The following is an 18624-nucleotide window of genomic DNA, read 5'->3' as shown; positions in this document are numbered from 1 at the left end:
CTGCCTCCAGGCTGTGACAGTCATACTACCTGTGTTTGGAGTCTGTAGTGGGTCTTAAGTAAACTCCCAGCTCATGTGCTTTCCTGCCCAGTTCCAGTCCCATGAATACTTTCTTCGAGATCCCACAGCCTGTGCTCCTGGAAATGTGTGCTTTTGAGAAGTGTTCTCTCCAAGCTGAGGGAGCACCGAAAGGACCAGCAGGTGGCTTCTGCACTCTCAGATCCCGGAACCACTTTGAATGTGGCCCTCAGAGCCGACCATGGGAACTAGAATTCCTGGAGACCCCGCTCACCACGTTCATGAGGGGCTTTATAGTTTCCAAAGTGCCTACATTACCCTTGGACTCCAGAGAAGGCCAAAAGCTGGTTAACCTACCAACCGTACTGAGGTGTGATCACTCATTCCTCTACCGCATTTCACTTCTGTGTTCGTCTCTAAGGAAGACGTATAAAAGTTCAGAGCAGCTGTGTCTGCCGGAAAAGCCCTGTGTGCTCCTGTGAGGCTGGCACAGCAGCAGCAGCAGCAGCGAGCTCAGGTTCTGGCTGCTGACACCTTTCTGGAGAGGTGCCATCACCACCACCCGAAAAAAGACACGTCCCAGAAACCCAGGACTACACTGTCCTGCTAGATGTTACCTCCTGGCAGTCCCGGAGGGGAGGGGTTAAGGCCATCACAAGGAGGATCAGTACTAAAGAAAAAAGAAAAAATGTGAGGAGCCGGCGAGTTTTAACAGAGACCAGGCAAGAAATCTGGGCCCTGGTAGTCTCTTTCTCCTGAGACCCACTTTGGGCTTCATAACTGAGTCTTGCTAATGCCCCAGAATTGAGGGTCAGTTGGATGGAGATTAGGAATAGGCCTTCGCAGGGAAGGACTCGTGTGGATTATGACGTGTTAGAGGAAGCCGTCAGCTCTCGAGCTCAAAACATGTGGATGAGAGGAGGCGTGTATCTCATTAAGCCGAAGCCATGTGCTTGGGAGGACTGTGGTGACGTTTTTAAAGGTGTGCAACTCTCAGGGAGACTAAGGAAATGAACACGCTGTATAAAATCCACAGGCACGGAACCCCCTGGAACCCGGCGACACATTCACGAAGAAGCTTTAAATCAGACGAGCCACCACACGCAATGTAGAAATGCGCCAGCTCCCATAATCCTTTATTAAATATTTGACAAGTCGAATCACTTCTTTACAATGACTTCACTTTTTCACGGGACTCTTGCTGTCAGGAAAACAAACCACAATTTTTCCTTAGATCTCTCCAGAAAAGCCACAAGGATTTTGTTCTCAAACAAAACTTTTCCTGTGTGTATCAAATTCCACCATATTTTAAAGTTACTCTGTTCGAGAAAAATGAGCATTGTCCATAGGTGATCTTTAAAAAAATTCAAAGTAGTTTGGTTTTTAACCACTGTATCAAATAGTACTTGGCTTGGTATTAGGAGGTGAGTTTATAAGAAAAAGTCATGAAACATTGAGAATTCATTTGGAATGCTTGAAACTCTTTTCACCTTAAAGTCACTGTGTTGTTTTCATGTTTCACTTGACAAATGATGCTGAGTTAAGAAATGACAGCCTATTAACACCATCTTCTGGGTTCTCTCAGGCTCTGAGGGTCGGAATTCTCAGGGTTCAACTTGGAGAAGACACAGAAGGGACTAAGCTCTCACTCCCTTTCGAAACCAGATTCCTCAAGAAAGGTGTAAAAATGCTATACAAATATATACACATATATTTGGACAGCATATGTACGTACAGATGTATATATACTTTTTACATACATTGTAGTAAAGAAAGAACAAGGTTATTATGCTAGCTTTCACACGAAGGAACCCATGACAATCTGGGCGAAATCAGTCTCAGTAGGAGCTGCCGACCGGCTTCTACAGGAACACAGGTATCTGCAGACACAGGGTTATGGTCACGCGAAAGGCTTTCGATGCATCGATACAAGGCGGAGAGTGCAGTTCGCAGAGGGCTGTGGCCAATGTCGTTAGATTCCTATTGTTACTCCTTGCACACAGACGAACCGACGGAAAGACAAGCGTTTTAAACATGCATTGCTTTGGGTGTAACACCTTTAACGAAGGAGAGAAGTCTAACAAGAGGGTTCCCTGCACACGACCACACAAACGGAAAGCTTTCCTTTTCTAGAAAATACTACACAAGCTCACGTCCTAATGCTACAGCATTTTCTCTGACACACTGCAAACACTCTGGTGTGTGAGCGCGTGGGTGCGTATATGCAAGTGTATGTACACAGTTCATTAAGGCTTAGATAAATTAAAAAAAGTGGTCCAAAGTATATCACATTGCCTCCCCAGCTTTAAAATCTAAAGTACAAAGTGTAGTTTATAAGGATTTTTAAAAACACCTCTCAGACTTGAAATTGGCAGTTTTGACTTATCAGGAAGTGCCCCCGAAGCCTGAATGAGACAGAGGTAGTGATCTCCTGGGGGTCAGGAAGGGAGTACACCAAGCGGTTACCCTGCACAGCAGCACCCCCTACTGGCAAGGCAGAAAACAACACCGGACAGCATGTCCCCTCTCCTCCCCATCAGTACAGGGGTGCAGACTCAGGGTAAGGAGGAAACAGGCAAAGCAAGCACAGCTTGGCACAGTAGGTAGGAGATCGAGAATTGATTAATCCAGACTTTTTCATCGATTTAAAAATTTCAGAGGTGAGAGACCAAACTTAGGAAAATACTAGTCAAGTGTTCTTCGATTAGGAACTGTTAGAACAATGAGTAATTTGCTGTATATGAACTTGGCTTTCAAGGGAGCCAATTTGGATCTGGCATGATCAAACAGCAACGGTACATGTCTATTTTAACGATGTGAGAAGTACAAAGTGTTTCCAACGTTTTGCAAACCATTTCTCAGAATCTGTCCCTGCTCCCCCATGTGGGAGGAATAACCCATGTCAGGCTGCTGTTGTAGCACTGACCCCTGACCTCAGGAGGTGCCTAATGTCAGCTGCCAAAGCACCCTGGGAACAGCGATCACAGAACCATCGTACATTCTGATTTGGTAGAGGCCTGGCTTCAGAAAGGTACATAATGGGAAATGTTTGGGGAGAAAGAGATCCGGGCACCGAAGCTGAATGTAACTTTCCAACAGACAGATGCCCTGTTTCCTGTTCCCAAGGCAGCAGGCAGCACCCCATCTGAAGCTGGTCCCCCTGCAGACTTTCCAACTTGCTCTGCAGGCCACAAGAGGCAGAAAGAGAAAACACCCAAGGCCAACAGGGACAGTGCGGATGGGCCAAGGCTTGCGACGTGCAGGATGTAAATGCCAGAACTTACTTCCTAACCTCATGGCAAACTGGCCTTCTAGGAACTAGGAAAACCAAAACCAAACCTGAGTTAAAGTAATTTCTAAGAAAACAGAGGCCGCAGAGACCCTGGACTGCAGACTGGCGTCACTACTAAGGACAACTGGAAAGGCAAGGCTTCCTTTGACAGCAGGCCTGCTGACCAGCATGGGTGCAGAGCCCAGGAAAGACCCTTCATTCCACGGTGCAATGACAATTTTCTTTACTGCCCTATGTCATTACGTCTGATGAAGAGTGGGCATCAAGATGAAGAGAAAACAAGGCCTGTGACTATTTCAGCAATGAGTGAAACACCAAGAATCACTGAGAACGAGGGACCCTCATTGGGATTAAAAGCAAACAAAAGTGAATCTCAACCCAGCACTATGTAGCGGTTACTGAAACCAGATATTAAGGAGCAGGTAAACTGAGCTATTGTTTGAGATCATCGCCTTTCCAGTATTACTGTGGGCGATATGTCGGTAATTCTCTTCCAGGTGTAGAAATGATCTTAGAATGATTTTTCTTTCATATTTTTAATACTTTGCCAGTTTTGCACTTAACAAATATTCTCATTTGGAATACACTATTTAAAAATGACAGAAGAGCCTCAGTCCTTACACCAGAATTGCTGGATTTCTCCCCTCCAGTCTCACGGGATCTGTCTTGGAACCCATGCCACGCCACGCCACGCCACAGACTGCTTGCCCAGCCTCTAGCCCGGGTTTTACAAAGAAAGCTGACTCTGGACTAGGAGGGGCTGCAGAATTTTTTTTTTTTTTTGCCACTGAGACATTTGTTATATTGACTGAGGAGAAAAAAAACATTCCCACCAACAGATAAAAATGATGAACAGCACTTTTTTCCTAGTTACTCAGAATCTGTACATTCTGGTCACTATTTGATACTTCAAAATTGATGTGGAAAGGGAGCCCATCCTTGGCTCTGCAGAGCCACCTTGTTTCACATGCCTCAGACCTCAGATAACTTGTTTACAGCCACCAACACTCACAGCTTCTCCCCAGCCCCCAGAACGGAATTTCTTCCTCCGAGAGGTCCTTCTTCCGTAACCCATGGAGGCCCTAAAACCACCATTTTTTGTCTTTTTCACAGCTGGCAAGAGATCAAATCTCTAGTGTCCCCTGACTGCTAAAACAGGGTCTGGGACAACACAGGTTAAAAAGGACAGCAGGGCTGAACCGCTACCCTGCCTCAGGCCATCTCTCAAAACACAGGATTCTGCAAAAAACTGAGCAGTGCGGTTGCACTGCACGCCCGGCCCCTGCCCAGCGGAACAGCCTGAGTGCAGAGGCTCAGACCAGTCCCCCCACTCGCTTCCCTCCAGCACAGAACACACATGACTGGGCAGCACATGGCGCCGAAGGAAGCAGGCAGCACGTCCCAGGGAACAAAGTGGACAGATCAAGTGCGTCTTAAATGCATCTTGGAGCAGAAACTGCAAAACGATCGGTGAGCACAGGTCCGTTAGCACAGCTTTCGTTCAGCCAGCTTTCATGTACCTGCAGCCAGATTCCCTGTGCACAGATATTGCCCCAGAAAGATGTGTGCAGGGGGGAGAAATAATCGTCACCTTTACTGTCCAGGAGAAGAGAAAACATAAGCCAAACCAGGCGTGACCTCCATGTCGTACATGAAGAGCCTCAGCCACCGGTGTGGTCAGGACATACGTGGGTTACTTAGCTACCATCAGTGAACGCGTAGGAACTGGAGACCAGACAGATCCGGTTTCCACAGCTGCAGATCAAGCAGCGCCGAGTTCCACTCAAACAAAGGTCTCTGCTACAGACAGCAAAGAGGAAAATATAATAAATGAAGGACTGTACAGCATCAGGAAGGGTTAAGACATCTCTCTGGTGAGAAATGATCGTTCAGCTCTGTCTCACATGCGTGGGAGCACACGTAAGCACACGTAAGCACATGTAAATAGCTATGCGACCCCTTCAAGTCAACATGAAATTGTCAGGCTATGGTACAATTCTCCCAGCCTGTAGCTATTATGCTAAATTTGTACAGAAAACCCCCCATACCCTAATATCCAGTTTGTTTTCATTCTGAGTGTGGAAAAAAATTATCATTATGCCTAATGTTATATTTTAAATGCTCTCAAAGTCTGTAAGAAGGCTTTTGGACAAAAATCAGTCTTCAAAGTCTAATAAAGTTGAGGGGTAGGGGTGTCAAAGTCCTTCAAAAATAAAAATGTCACAGACATTAAACCTGGTATGAAATTCAAATTTAAAAAAAGCTCACTTTTCCAAGTACAGGACACATCTTTAATTGCAGTAAAATGAAATCGGAAAATCGGTCTAAATCATTTTCAAAAAGTAAACATGAGTTGTAATACTATACCTGCCGAGTGATTGATTCCGTTCGTGGTCATTATAAAGTATGTAAAATGTTTATTAAGGCCTCTCCCTACAGAGGCACAACATAAATAGAGTTAAGTCCTGAAATGTAATTAGTGTACACGTCAACCAGTTGATAATTTGCGGTGGAAAATGCAGAAATGGGACGTGGGCCTGGGTTCCCACGTCTGAGCTTGGGCAAGTCGCGGGCGAAGGCTCTGCTCCGGGAGCCGCGCGGCGCGACGCTCTGGGCCATCGTCTCTGCAAAGCGGGGGATGCACACGTGCGGGTGGGGCCTGCTCGACGGACCACCCCCCGAGGCGGGGGCGCTTAATCCACCCCCTCAAATCCTTGGGCATTCTCCACAGCCATGAGGAGCTTCTCCCGTAAATCTTCGAAGGTTTCATATGGAGGTAAGTCAAGGCGATTAAAGCTGCAATGGCAACAGAGGGGCAGGTAAACAGCCGTGTTTGTTACCCGTTAGTCAGAAAAGCATTTCTGAGATTTGGCGGAAGGGGCGTTGGGTGGTGGAGTAAGAGCATGGAAGGGTCCTAACTAAATTCTGATGATCAAAATATAAATTTTGGTGATGAAACTGTCCACACCAAGTAGGCTATGGAGCCCACAGAGAAAAGAATTTTCTGATAGGCCATAGAACCTCTCTACTCCGGCTAGTGGTGGCTACTGCTGGGGAGGGAGACACCGAAGGCAAGGAGGTGACAGACACCCCAACATTTCCAGACCCTAGAAACACTATAGAACTTATGCACCAGGAGCTCCGGGTGAACGGAGGCTGGGCCATTTCCTAGTGCTCTCACTCAGCCAACTGCTTTTCTACTTGGTCACTCTCATGGTTTCCATCACAGGCCTCTGGGGTGGGTCACGCTTTCCCTGCTCTGCACAGAGCCCTCACCCCTGGCAGCACCGTAGACCCAAGGCTAGAAGTAGGCTGCCTGTGGCCCCAGAACCCACGCTTAGCTCCCTCCACCAACTAAAGTCAGGCAAGTAATAGATAGACATGTTGCATGAAGAGCTGCATTATTCGAAAGCCCTGGCTGACCCGCAGACTTCGCCTGGGGTGCCCCCAACGGCCCTGGTGGTTGTGAGGCTTCCAGAAAAATGAAGCAGACTTGTCCGAGAAAGTTCAGATTCTGGCTCAGCCACTTGCCAGGTGACCTGCCGGGGCAAGTCACCGCCCTGAGTCTGCTCGTCTGTGAAAAAGCTTGCAGGGTGCTGGAAGGGTCAAATCAGAACACTCGGAAAATGTCTCTGTGCACTGCAAGGGCACCGAGATGGTGGCCACAGTCACCGTGCGCCCAGCATTCCCCGAGTGCCCCCAGTCACAGGAGTCCTGCCTGTGGGGGTAGACGGCTGATGGGCACCTGCCACAGAGATGGACACATAGCCTCGCCACAGCTGGGATGATTTAGTAAGAGCAGATGCCCAGGGAGTAGTCACCATGTGCCATCGGCAGGGGGATGTATCTTTCGGTTATTACCTCAGGGAGTCCTGGCAATCGCCCTGCAAGCCACGTAATGCTTCAACCCTATTTGAGGCACAGAGAGGTTAGGCAACTTGCCCAAGGCTACACAGTATGCTGGAATACAGTCCTCTTGTTGCCTCTGAAGCTAGCCCTGGGCACCGTCTGTGCTGCACTCCCGGCCCCGATTCACGAGTTCAAGTTTGAAAAGCTAATGACTGTCCGCAGCAGCAGGAAACAAACATGGGTTCTCAAGGGTCCGTGACTGCTTTTCCCTCTAATTGACCCCCTTCTTGTAATTGCTGGGGCACAAGGAGTTAATACACATAGATACTCATAGGACGATGCTGGGAACACACCTAAGAACGGTTAGCTATCGTTAGCTCTGAGGTCCGGGGAGGGGTCAGTCTCTGGCCTGCCCCTAACTGTATGACCCCATTATGTTCGGTGGGCTTCTGTGTCTAGATGTGTGGGCCGAATAAAGTTATTGTGAGAGTCGACAACCCAGAGCCGGTAGGTCTGCGGTTCTCAGTAAAGTGTAATTTTAAACATCCAGTCAGTGACCTTTGACAGGACAATGAAATGAAGCTCTTTAAAGATGGGACATGCAATGATTACATCTGACGGATCTACGGAAAGTACCAGAGAGAACCAGACCTCCCTGCCCTCGCCCTCCCAGTGAGTCAGGTTTGCACTCTGAAGCATAACTGTGTGTTTCACACTCTCACGAAACACGGAAGACAGTGACATCCACACGGTGGAATCTGAGTGTGGAGCAGTTGCTGTGAGCAGCCGGCATAGCGTGTTTCCACTGCGACAGTCGGATCCGGGGCCGCGCGGCCGGGAAAACAGAGCGAGTCCTGCCCTGCCAGCCAGGGTGGCTCATGGTGAGCACTCTGCCCGGTCAGGTGGCAGTCATTCTGGCGTTCTGGGGACACCATCACTGGGAAACCTCTTTGGTTGCTTTATTTCTAGGACACACCGAGGAGAGGGCCTGGGAAGAGCCGGCTAGGCGGCCGTTCTCGGGCGGGCAGGCCTCCGTCCTTCCTGAGGGAGAGCAGGGATTCTTAAACCCTCGCTGTCCTCCGGACCCACCTGGGGCTCTGACTACCCCATGGCCCGGGCCACCCAGCAGACCAACGACTGCTGAATCTCTGGGGGTGGGATCGATCTGTCTGTCTGCCTGTCTATCTACATATTTAAACATTCTTGGTGGTTCCAACGTGCGGACAAGGTTGAGACCCACTACATTCAGAGTGCTGATCTGGGCTTATCAGTGGCTGAAGCACGTGGACGCCACAACAGCAGGAGAGCCCAGCAGTGCGGTGTCTGTCCCCGGCATCACAGAGGGATGCAGGCCGAACACTCAGCTGTCTGGCTGTCTTTGGAGGGGACGAAAAGAAAGTGGGCTGTGTAGACATGTGCCATAGATGAGCGTCATGGCTGGGTGCAGATTCTGATTTTGGCAGACTTGAGGTCACATCCTGGGCATCTGTGACCCGTGTGACCGGGGCGAGCTTGCTCACAGCCTGTGGCGATGCTCGCCGTGTACTACACGGCTGCCCATGAGATTCGAGTACCGGCCCGCAGACGAGAGCCACTCCACGTGGCCTGGTTCTCGCTCCTATCTCTCCTTGTCAGACCAGGAGCTGGGGCGCTCTTCCTCAGTCCGCACAGTCCTGGGTGCTGCGCGGTGCCCGCTGCCCTTTTGACAAGGGCCATCACAGCCCAGAAAACGACATCTGACTCTGGCATTGTCTGGAATAAAAGCTCCAGACTACCAAAACATTCTCCCCCTAGAATAAGGGCAGAGAATCACAGACAATGGCTGCTTCTGACAGTCCCCAACTGCCAGTTTGCTTTCAAGGGGCTAAAGGGCCAGGATCATACATGCATCCCATTCGGCCCCATGGATGGTACAGTACACAGAGGAGAAAACTTTCTTGCCAGCCGGGGACTCAAACAGAAGTGAGAAACACCTCACAGCTGATTTTTTACCAATCCATGTTCGTGAGAACACTCTCCCAGCTGCACTTCATTCCCCTCCTGCGAGGGGTGCTTGGTGCTCGTGAGGGCCCCCTTCCACTCACACCCTAGGAGCAAGAAATAAACCCTGTGGGGAAAACCAGCGCAAGGGGTGTCGCTGCTCAGATTAACAAGCGCTCCCTGAGAGCGGCCGGGTTCGTCCCTGTGCCAGTTTTACCTAACTCTGCAGAGAAACCAGAGACGCCTCCTGGCCCTGCATCCTGGAGGTGCCGCCCGCCACCCTGAATACCCGGGCTGCGGTCCTGGCTCAGGCTGCCTCCCCTCCTCTGGCCGCCATCAGATGGGTGCTAAGTTCCAGAGACTCATGGGTTACTGCTGGCCTTGGAAGCCCTTTCAAAACAATGTCTCCATGGGGAATTTTATCCCAAGTTCTAAAATGCTGATTTCAAGGTGGAATAAAAACCCAATCTGTTTCCAGTTTGGGAGCTGTCATGCCCAGGAGTGGTGGATGTTAGTAATAAAATGTCTGCTTCCTGGAGTGATTAGGGGAGAACGGGGTTTGGAGGTGGAGTCCCCCACGGCACTCGGGGCTTAACCCTGGGTGTGCCAGCTACACCAGACCCATTTGGAGCGTGGCTGGAGCGTGGCGAGCATTGCCACGCACTTCACATTTCCATCTGCCACATTGACACTTCCGCCTCTGTGCTGTTTGCGGGCAGGAGCGCAGCATTATTCCGAGGCCTCCCGCCCAGCAGCATTCATGGGTAGGTACGTAAACCACGGTTTGTGGACAGGGGTGCGTCACTCACCATGTGTGAGCTCTGGGCAGTTTGTCGGGGCTCCCCCATTGCTCTATTGTAAACAGCTGAGGACCGTTGGAACCTAGACAGAGAGAAGAAACGTGAATGCTCACAGCGCTCAGGGTGAGTGTGTGACCCTAAGACTCTGTCTAGGGCTGCAGTTCACTGGGGAAAGCGAGAGGTTTGCACAACCTCATGACGCACACGCCATGTCACCTTCGTAAGGAAATCCGACCGAGTGTGACAGACACCATTGCACAAGGAAGTACAGGCTGCTGCAGCCTTTCCACCGAACCCGGGGCGTTCAGATTGAAAACTTATTGGGGGTGGGGGCGGGGATTAAACGTGACCTTCAATAGGAAGAGCAGAGTGATTTAAAAAACAAAACAAAACATCTATAGTAAGCACTGAAGAGCTCTGCTTCCTGGAGGTGAGGAGTCCTTGAAACATTGAGTTTATAACCACGTGGATGATTTTGCAAAATCTAGTGTTTAAAGGTAGACCAAAAGAACAAAATTAAAAAAAAAAGAGAGAGAGAGAGTGAGAGAGAGGGAGAGGCCGCATCCTGCTCACCATACAGTTCAGCAAATCCATTCATCGGCACCCGGGACGTCCCCGTGACAAACTGCAGTAACCGGATGCGCTTCTCGGCGTCCATCAGCAGCACAGCCTGTAGACAGAAGCAGAGTCATCAGCGCCCATGGGCCACCCAGCACCTGCTGGTGGAATGCCAATGGGTGGGACTGACCGTATTTACACGTAAAACTAGATAGCTGACTCTGAAAATGGTCCTTTCTTTATTTTTATTTTTTAGTGGCCGCCACAGTACTGGCCTCTGTCTTAGAAAGCGAGGGATCACAGTGTCTCTTTGTTCTCCTGCAGTAAGTCAAGATAAATGGCATAAAAAGCAACCTCTTTGAGCCCGGCACCAGGCTCAGGTGTCTGGGTGCGAGACCGCCAGTGCCCCCGAGAGCCGATGCGAAACACACGGGGTGTGGGAAGGCGGCCACCCCGGGGGAAGCCAGGTCAGGGGGCGGGATTCAGACGGTAGACAGACTCTCAAAGAAACAACACTTCATAAAAAGAAACAAAGGCAAGAATAGGCCTTGAAAATAATCCCTGTATGTTACATATCTGAGTTATAACAAGAGTTGGGTTGGCTTTACTGATAATGTTACTTGAACTGCTGAAAAAAAATCCAAATAAAACCTGAGCGAGACTTGAACTAGGATTTGAAGATGCTGCTCTTTTCTTTTTAGGTCTGTTTTTGGTGGCACTTGAAATATTATTAAAAATAGATGTTAGAAATTAACACAAGTGAAATGATTTCTTATCTCTGTAAAGCAAACGGTCAGCTTTTTTCCCCCCTGTAATTGTTCTTTTAAAGTCAGTTTACTGGCTCTTGGACCCATTCATCATCATTTCCCTTCTCTCCTGAGCTAAACCGAATGCAAACACTGACCCTAAGTAGTACATCAAATTTCTCTGTAGGCAGCTTTCACTGAAAGATAACAAAAGATCCAAATGCATGTTGGAATTAACAACAAAAAAATTGGGAAAATGATTTTTTAACTGAAAATAGCATCTCGGAAAAGTGAGGCCCTAAGCACAGTTTTGCCCTGAGAAGCCCCCTAATTCTTCTTCACACTTTGGGAGACGCATTCCAGTTCTTGAATCCAGGTACCTCCCCCCTTTCAGAATCGCCCCACTCAACAGGTTCCTCAAACAGAAGCTGTTTTAACCCAGAGGGTAAGGAAGGACAACCGTCCGTGGAGTTGACGATTTCCTCTCCAGTTTGCCCCCTCTCTCCGCCAGCCGCCCAACTCCCTGCAGCTGGACTAAAGCCAGACCGTGGGGAGGGCAGCATAGCCCTCAGCCCGGCCCAGGGAGAGGTGCAGGGTGTGGGCCCGGAGGCCCTGCTTTACCTTCCAGAACCACTGAATGACAGGATGGTTTGGGCAGTAGCCGTTCTTGTAGATGGTGTGTTGTCTCCAGTCATTCACGTCCACGTCGCCGAGGCCACACATTAGCAACTAGAAAGGAGAGACCCTCTGTGAGTGAATGGGGCACAAAGGGAACATTGAAGGGATCACACTCCACACGTGGCCTTTCTCAGGGCCAGCAGGCCAACCTGCGCAAAGCGGCAAGCTGGCAACAAACTCCTCACAACAAACGTGGGGAATGTGTTCCAAATTTCACCTGCCACTGCAGACCACAGGGACAGTGTCGGTGACAAGGGGGCCCCCAAGTCTACTGCCTGTACAGACCACAGCACTGCACAGTGGAGACAAAAGCTCCAGACGGCTCTTTCTCCCTCCCCTCCACTGAGCAGAGCCCATCGACTTTCTTATGCTCCATGTACATCACCTCATTATGCGCTGTTTCTAGTTCCAAGAGGTGATTTGTCTCAAAATTTGGAAATCTCCCCACCCACGGAGAATTAGTGTATTACGACAGTGAGGACTCATGCCCCCCAGACCGACTGACCCAGGGAAGGGCAAATCACCCATCCGTCCAAGACTGGTGGAGGCAGACCTGTGCTGATCTGCCTTCCCAGTTAGCCTAGGGCTGCGTCTCTTAGTACCCAACCCTCCCACGGGGACGGCTTCCTGTGGGCAAACAAACATGACCTCCTGCAGAGGGACTCCAGTGAAAGGAAAGAGGGCTGAGCCAGACGCCTGGAAACGGAGCCCCAGGCCTGGCTCTGCCGAAACCTTGCTGGGGAAACCGGCGAGGTCAGTAACTTCTCAACATCATGTACTTGAACTTTCCATACTAAGATAGAAAACCAGGAAGCCAGTCTACACGGAATGCCTCTTTGGATGTGGCTCATACAGGTGGCTAACTGAAGCCCCCCAACAGCTTCTGAGCAGACACAGGCTGGCAACATAAAAGGGTGTGAGATTCCTTTGCTTTCTAAATGGCTCGTTCTCGTCTACCTCAACGAAAGCAGCGGAAACAACTGGAGGTTAAACTTCCTGTTGCCTTCCATACCTGACGGACCACTGCAAGTTCACCGAGACACCTGTCCGACAGCCCCAGCAGACGCTTACACCCAGCTCCTGGCCAAAGCTGCGCGTGGCTGCCGGGTGGACATGAGCAGGTGTAGCTGGGCCCTGGGAACCGGGCGCTGCCAGCCCACCAGGTGTGCGACCTTGACTTTACTGGGAGCAGCAGCTTTCCTCACCGAGGGCAAAGGGCCACAAGCCCCACTCCGCTCAGCGGGCCTCTACCTGTCCCCACGTCCCAGGCTGTCCTCTCTGTGGCAAGGAACCTGCGGGGACTCCGAGACTCCTTCTGCTATTTCCTTACTCGCCCATTGGCAAGCAAGCCCTTTAACAGACATGTTGCAGAATTCACCTAAGCTGACTGCCCAGGGCATTATGGGTCAAAGGACATTAAACTATTATTGAGCCCTGGCCAGGTAGCTCAGTTGGTTAGAATGCTCTCCCAATACACCAAAGTTGAGGGTTCGATCCCTGGTCAGGACGCATACAAGAATCAACTGAGGAATGTGCAAATGGGTGGAACAAGCAATTGATGTTTCTCTTTCTCTCTCTTCCCCTCCTTCCTAAAAATCAATAAAATTTAAAAAATCATTTATAAAGTAATGAGAAACTTAAAGAAATCTACTTTATACAAATTTTTTATAATACAAACCTCCAGCTCATTTTCATCAAAAATTTTAATCAAATCAATAGGAAGCAGTTCTGTGAACCCCTGAAAGAAAACAAACAAAAAAAATCACCCTAAACACCTTTTTCCTTGAAAGAGGGAAATTTTACAGAAAAAAAAACAATCTTTTTTTTTTTTAGCCAGGAAAGAGAAATTCTTTACTATGATTTATACACCAGTGATAGTAGCCATAGTTGTAATTCTGATAAAAACAGCCTCGTCACAATGGAAAAGTGTCGGGAAAAAGTAGAATCTAGAAGGCCGAGGTACCTGAGTAATGTTCAAGCCCTAAGAAAATACGGGTTGCTGTGAGCAGGCGGGTCGCAAAGCTCATGTAAGACCCAGTGTGGTGAGCCAGTGCGTCCCGAAATACATGCATCACGGATGTGCCAGGGAATATTAAAAAATCAGGGACTGGGATATGAGAAGCAAAGAGAACTGTAAGCAAATGGAATGAAAGGGGGACTGTGTGGTGCCGCACACTCCTGTCCTGGAGACTGGTCGGCGGCGTGGGCTGCGCCGTCCTGGCCTCTCTGCGTGCCCCACCCTGCGCCCGTCTTTTGGTGGGTGATCATCCCACCGTGCCGCCCTCTCTCCAGCTGGGAATAAGGTGCAGGCAGACTTCTTGGTGGGCACGGCTTACCTCCAAGAAGGCGTTCATTTGCTTCTGGACCCTGTTCACAAACCTCCACTGGATGACTAAGCTGCGGGAGAAAGCGGAACAGCATTTAAGCACCTTTGTTCTCACTTCTTTCTTCATAGCTGTGAGCACATCTCCTCAGACAGGGGAGGGGAACCCTACAACAGCAAAGGAAAACAGGGTGCGGGGCCCCAGCATACACTGCTGATTCGTGAGTTCTTTTGAGAGTCACTGAAATCTCACAGAGGACTTGAGAGGAAATGCTAGGTTTGTCCCTGCTACTCCCTAGAGCAAGGCTCAGTTTCTCTAAGTCGCTTTATAAATGTGACCACAAGAAGAAGAGGGGAGAGGTCATGGGGTGTGAACGCACAGGTGTATGTGCAGAACAGGTATATACACATAAACTCACATATATACACACCCACTTACATATACATATGTACATACATTTTTAAAGGGAGTAGGGCACATATTTTATCAAATGATATGTCATTCTAGGATGCAGTGTACCTCATCTCAACAATGACATATAGTTTATCAGCAAAACGATTTACACTAATGCTTCCATATGGAGGATTAATGGTCAGACTCTTTTATGTGACAGATTCACTGAAACCATCTTCCCCTGGTAACGTCCAGCTGCAGCCGGATGTGCTGCCAGGCGCAGCAACTTTAGAGACCTGCTAAGGCGTTTTGTTGTGAGACAGCACCAGGACCTTGTCACATTGTCCACAGCTCTCACCTAGGAGGTGACACTGTGACTGTGGCCCATAGGACCAGCCTGCTCCCACCACCCCTCAGCCCTTCCAGGGAGCTGCAGCCAGCGGCGCCATGGCCCTCTGCATGCCCCAGGGGACGCAGGTGTCAGGGAGCAGGTGCAGGTTTCTATCTCCCTTTTCTCAGCGAAGGTAGCTGAGGCTCTGCCCAGCCCCAGTCCCACCGAATCTGAAACCTCAGAGTTCACTGCGAGGAATGACGCACGACACACAGCCTGACGTCTGAATCCTCCAACTTTCGACCCTGGTCACCGGAGGGACTGCTTTAGAGTCTATTCAAAGCCTGTACTTTCTGAGTGAAGACAGTGGTGTCTGCCAGAGTGTTGTCTGCTTGCTGAGATTGCCCGAGTTCAGAACGAGTGTGCCACTTAGTGTGAACAGGTAAGAAGGACAGTATTTTCCTTCTTGTTGGTAAGCTTTTAGCCTTGTGAGTGTCCTATGCATTGGTCCACGCTTTGTCGGGGTCCCTAAACAGAGACTCCAAGGTTTTTCTCTGTGGATTATGCTAAAAGGTGCCAAGACCCTGGGCCAATGCCCCCAATTAAGTCCTCTGGACCAAGCAGGTTGAGAAGAGAGGAGGGGGCCCAGCTTGTTGAGAAGGAGCACTGAGTGCAAACCAGGAGCTCAGCGGAGGCTGGAACCTGCAAGATGAGCAGAAACCAGGGCCTGGAGGGGACCAGATATGGCTGCCTTGACCTCGTCCCCACTCCAGGGCTAGCAAGGGCAACCTGGAAATCCTCGGAAAATCCCAGAATTGCGTACTTGAATTGTACACTTGTACCAAATGGGAAATTATAACACACCCAACAGAGAAAGACCTTCTGTCTGGTGTAACTGCCCCAGGGTGACTTAATACCTGGACTTCCAAAGGGCTCAACATCGTTCCACGAGCCGAGACTGAGATTGGGTTCAGATCATTACAAATATCAGAGACAATTTATTGTGTCTGCATGGGCTGTGTTTTCCTATCCACTCTCACTATTTCCCTACATTGTCATTATGGGAAAAAGTCAGGAGAGAGATGAGTATTTTATCTTTGGTCCTTCCTAATTTTACCCCACCGGTCGCTGCCATTCTCTCCTAACTGCAGCCTAGAGAGCCACCCGCTCCAGGAGAGTTTCGTCACACTGCTCAACAATGTCCACCGCGCCCTCCACCAGCCCCTGACACAGCAGCTCACTGGAGTCACGTTCCAAGTCAAACTTCCCACCCTGTGACCCAACTTCCCGCTCGCCTGTGCCAGAGGAACTGGAGGGTGGAAAACATGCCCATAACACGCATGCGCTGTTCTTGAAAGGCAGGAGTGGCAACCTAACACGCTGTGCGATGTGATAGAAGGCCAGTAAGTGCATATACGTACTCGATATACTCCCGTTTGTTTTCATTAGTGACCATGATTTCGGACCCATTGGGCTTCAGATCCACTTGATACGTCTGCAATTACAGAGATAAAACCACAGTCACCATTAGAAAGTTACCCTGCATATTGTTATTGAGTAATGATGTCTTTCTACAAAAGTAAAATTTGTTGAGAAATATTCCCCAGGAAACAGGCTTTACGCATAAGAGGGTGTCTGATGAGGTTTTTACGTTGTTAAAATGCTACCCATTTAAAGAGGTTATCACGAAAGGCAAATTATTTCATGGTTATTTATGAGTTTTAATTATTTTTCCCATATTAGCAACAGTGGAGAAGAACAATGTTTTTTTCCTGCTATTCCTTTATCAGGAAATTAATTGTGAACAGAAAAGAGAGGGTATGTCCACCGAGATTATGGAGATCCAAATTCTAATGTAGTTTATTTGTTTCTGAAAATTGGATTTTATAGTAAAAAAAAAAAAAAAGCGCTGTGTGGAATTTCTTTTAAGGAGGCAAACACGGGAACTTAAAAAAAACCAAAGATGCTTATAATGCCTGGTCCTGCAGGGTTTCCCCACGGGGCTGCTTTCCCCCCTCCGTCCCCGCCTACCCCAGTGCCTGTCCCAAACAACCAACTCAGGTGCTGCTTTGTGAACTCACAACAAGAACTTCCACTTATGGTAGCTCTGAAAGGGGCCTCTTCCTGGTGGGTGGGTGGGTAGGTGGGTGTGAGCACACAAGTGTATAGTGCACAGTTCATTCTTCCCATTTGGCATAGGGCAGCTGTTCAAGTCCTGTATTTAAAGCACTCCCAGGAGGCCTCAGAAACCAGCAACTCCAGGTTCTCATTAACCAGAAAGAAAACAGAATCCATCCACGCATTCACTCAGTAAGTGCTCAGTAGGCACCAGCCATGCATGGCACAATCTGTGCAAAAGCAAAGACGTCCTAGAAGCTAGAGAGGCGCTCCGGGGACACCCGGACCCACCTGTCCGAAGTTTTCTTCATCGATACAGAACATGAGGTCCAGTTCAGTGGGATCGTTTTCTAGGATCCATTTCAAGGAGTTGTAATACTCACTATCCTACAGAAATGACACGGACATTAAAAGGAAGCTTTTTCTTCTCAAAATACAAACTTGCTTGACTTTCAATAGTTACGTCCTAATATAAGTCCATTCTCATCACTCAACAGTTACATCAGGCACTAATACAATGTTTTCCACTCCTCCCCAAACCTAGTGTACTTGTTTCATTTAAAATAGAAGCCAAACACATGTTTTAGTGGCAACAGGGGTTTGCAGTTGAATTCCGTCCTGTGTGCAGTGTAGAGAATGCAACTTGTACTGGAGGGCTGTCTGCAATCTCACCATTGAACATGCAAAAGATGAACGCAGTTCCTATCTTTTAAGAGTGAGGAGATCAAAGGGCAACAGGGAGAATGGGCAAATGTTCTAACTAATTGAATATCAATGGCTGTAAGTTCTGACTCTTCCTGGGCTTTACCCTCCTTTAAGTCAGTGTAGGCAAACAGGAAGGACCAGGTCACAAGTGCAAGGGCCTGGCCTGCCCTCTCACAGGGACCTCAGTGCTGGGACAAGAGGCTGAGAAGGACAGACAGAATGTGCACGCCCTCTGTCAACCTGTGACATAGAATTAATTCAGACTTTCTGAGACATGTCTGTGGTCCTTGCTGCCTCATTACACCATCATCAAGCATAAAGTGCAAGGCAAAGGCGAAAGCTGGAAGGAAATTTGAGCCTGGTCCTGTGGCTGAGTCTCCTGGCCACAGAAGAGTGGGCTCAAGGTCACAGCCAGCATCCTCCCTCCTTTCACACACAGATGCTGCACAGAAACAGCTACCAGTGATGGTCAGTAGTGAGAACACGGGCTCACAGGCCCAACTACAGGAGGGACACAGCCCACATCACAGCAAGGCCAGGGGCTTCCTGACTCAAGTGAGAGGATGTGACGTGAGAGCGGAGCTACATGTACCCCAGTGGACAACGATGCTCCTCAGTGGCCCTGCGTGAGTGTGCTGGGGCCTGGGCAAATGCCCACGCCTGGAGGCAGGCAGTGGGGGTACAGGTAAATGAAAAGAAAAACAGAAGCAACAAGTAGATTATGCAAAGCACATCAGTTTCTATTTGTACAAAAAATCCTTTCAGCTGTAAAATGGTCAGCCTGTGTAAAAGGAGTCAAACGCAGCAGGGAAACCAGAATCCCTTGGCACAG

The 18624-nt window shown here is 49.2% G+C and overlaps 1 protein-coding gene across 11 annotated transcripts in view; it reads right to left on the bottom strand.

The window, feature by feature from the left end:
* Positions 1 to 1127: 1127 nt before the first annotated feature.
* The window catches only part of NEDD4L (NEDD4 like E3 ubiquitin protein ligase), a 289989-nt gene continuing 272492 nt past the window's right edge, over positions 1128 to 18624 (bottom strand). For all 11 annotated transcript variants that reach the window (XM_037151988.2, XM_037151991.2, XM_037151994.2 and 8 more), the window contains 8 exons: positions 17379 to 17474; positions 16391 to 16464; positions 14258 to 14318; positions 13600 to 13659; positions 11865 to 11972; positions 10513 to 10609; positions 9949 to 10021; positions 1128 to 6106 (listed from right to left, as the gene is read on the bottom strand). In XM_037151988.2, the coding sequence (XP_037007883.1) occupies positions 6004 to 6106; positions 9949 to 10021; positions 10513 to 10609; positions 11865 to 11972; positions 13600 to 13659; positions 14258 to 14318; positions 16391 to 16464; positions 17379 to 17474 (672 nt within the window). In that variant the 3' untranslated portion in view covers positions 1128 to 6003. The remainder of the gene's footprint in view (positions 6107 to 9948; positions 10022 to 10512; positions 10610 to 11864; positions 11973 to 13599; positions 13660 to 14257; positions 14319 to 16390; positions 16465 to 17378; positions 17475 to 18624) is intronic.

Source organism: Artibeus jamaicensis, unplaced genomic scaffold (assembly GCF_021234435.1).
Source record: "Artibeus jamaicensis isolate MK-2021 breed Jamaican fruit bat unplaced genomic scaffold, CSHL_Jam_final contig_354, whole genome shotgun sequence".
In the NCBI taxonomy this organism is placed as follows: Eukaryota; Metazoa; Chordata; class Mammalia; order Chiroptera; family Phyllostomidae; genus Artibeus; species Artibeus jamaicensis.
The sequence above is the reverse complement of the archived record's forward strand: the minus strand, read 5'-3'. Positions and strand labels throughout refer to the sequence as shown.